General features: G+C 32.8%; 1 protein-coding gene across 4 annotated transcripts in view; it reads left to right on the top strand.

The window, feature by feature from the left end:
• SBF2 (SET binding factor 2) overlaps nucleotides 1–2,139 on the top strand; it is a 319,520-nt gene that overhangs the window by 105,697 nt on the left and 211,684 nt on the right. For all 4 annotated transcript variants that reach the window (XM_014545863.1, XM_014545862.1, XM_014545864.1 and 1 more), the window contains exon 3: nucleotides 1,648–1,785. In XM_014545863.1, the coding sequence (XP_014401349.1) occupies nucleotides 1,648–1,785 (138 nt within the window). The remainder of the gene's footprint in view (nucleotides 1–1,647; nucleotides 1,786–2,139) is intronic.

Below are 2,139 nucleotides of genomic sequence, written 5' to 3'. Positions count from 1 at the left end.
AAGAGGCAGAATCATCAGTGATGAGAGAGAATCATCGATCAGCCACCTCTTTCATGCCCCTACTGGGGACTGAGCCTACAACCCAGGCATGTGCCCTGACCTCCTGGTTCATAGGTTGATGCTCAAGTTAGGTTGAGCCACACTGGGAAGGCTAGACAGTTGATTTTTAAATATTGAACCACCTTACACACCTAGAATAAATCCTACTTGGTTGTGGTATGTAATTTTTTCAGTGTTGGATTTGACTTACAAGTATTTTGAAGATTTTTGATCTATGTTCATGAGAAATATTGGTCTGTTGTTTTTTCTTGTAATTTATTTTCCTGGTATTTGTATTTAGGGTAATGCTGGATTCATAGAATGAGTTAGAATGGTATTTTCCTTGCTTCTATCTTCTGGAAGAGTTTGTATGGAGTGGTCTAATTTCTTCCTCAGATATTTAGTAGATTTATCAGTAAACCCATTTGGGCCTGATACTTTGTCTTAGATGGTTATTAATTATTGAATCATTTAAAAAAATAGATATTGGCTTTTTCAGATTATCTATTTCTTCTTTTGTAAATTTGATCAGATTATGTCTTTCATCTAGGTTATCAAATTTGTGGGCATGAGGTTATGCATAATATTCCTTTACTATTTTTTAAAAATATTCATGGGATCATTTCTGATGGTAGTAATTTGTATCTACTCTTTTTCTTAGCCTGGCTAGTGTCTGGTCAATTTTATCGATCTTTTCAAAGAACCAGCTATAGGTTTTATTGATTTTTCTCTTTTGTATTTCTGTTGTCTATTTCATTAATTTCTGCTCTAGTTAAAATAAATTTCTTTGTGCTTACTTTGGGTTTAACTTGCTCTTTTTTCTAGTTTCCTAAGATAGAATCTTAGATTACTGATTTTAGATTAATTTTCTTTTTTAATATATGCATTCAATGCTATAAATTTCCCTCTAAGCACTGCTTTTACTGAAGCCCACAAATGTTGATAAGTTGTATTTTTATTTTCATTTGGTTCAAAATATTTTAAAATTTCTTCTGAGATGTTGCTTTTATCCATGTGTTATTTAGGAGTGTGTTCTTTAATCTCCAAATATTTTGAGATTTCTCAGCTATCTTTCTGTTACTGATTTCGAATTTAATTCTACTGTGGTCTGAGAGTGTACATTGTATAATTTCTATTCTTTTTAATATGTTAAAGGGTATTTTATAGCCCAGAATGTGGTCTGTCTTGATGAACAAGATATCTCTTTTATTGCACTGAATTGAAGTCGCTTAAGGTTAATGAAGACATTTGAAAATAATTCTGTTTTCCATCAGTGACAGAGACTTGGCATTTTATCTTCAACTTTATGATCTGTTGTAATGGGGGAAGGTCTCTCATTTTGGTGCTATGTTTCTATGTGTGCCAACCTAGGTCTGAGTAGCATCTGTGGAAAAATCTAGGCTGTCCTCAAAAAATGTAAGTGCACATTAGTGAAGGTATTTTACATAATGATTCTGTACATTTTCAATTTTTATATTGGTTGAGGTATTGTCACATCAGCTGGAAATTTTTAAAAATTTGGGGATATTTAACATTTCTCAGAGATTTGTAAATAATAAATTTTCATAGTACTTTTAAAATGTGACAATATTTTTTTATCCCATTTAGTTTTGTCAGCCCAGTGGGTGGCAGCTGTCCAGAGAGAGGAAGCAGCCAACGTTTTTTGTGGTGGTCCTGACAGATATTGACTCAGATCGACATTACTGCTCGTGCCTAACCTTCTATGAGGCGGAGATCAATCTTCAGGTATGACAACTTTTCTAGCCAAAGTATAGTCAAAAGGACTACATTTAGGATTTTGTTTATGCCATATTTGTTAGAACTGACAGCTTGAGTTCTGTGGGCTACTTTAAAAAGAATGCGTTACTATACTGTTGAAAGCAACAACAACAATTACATCCAAGTTTAATTGTTCTCTTTTAAAATAAAAATCATCATCTGAATGCTTCTAAGAACAGCATATGTGTGAATTTGTTTAAGAAGTTTTGTATCCAAGAAATCTATGGCATTTCTATACACCAATAGTGAACTTACAGAAAGAGAGACTAAAAAAGCAATCCCATTTACCATCACACCAAAAAAATTAAGATACCTAGGAAT

This window comes from Myotis brandtii, unplaced genomic scaffold (genome assembly GCF_000412655.1).
Source record: "Myotis brandtii unplaced genomic scaffold, ASM41265v1 scaffold422, whole genome shotgun sequence".
In the NCBI taxonomy this organism is placed as follows: domain Eukaryota; kingdom Metazoa; phylum Chordata; class Mammalia; order Chiroptera; family Vespertilionidae; genus Myotis; species Myotis brandtii.
Note: the sequence above shows the minus strand (reverse complement) of the source record. Positions and strands in the feature narration are given on the sequence as shown.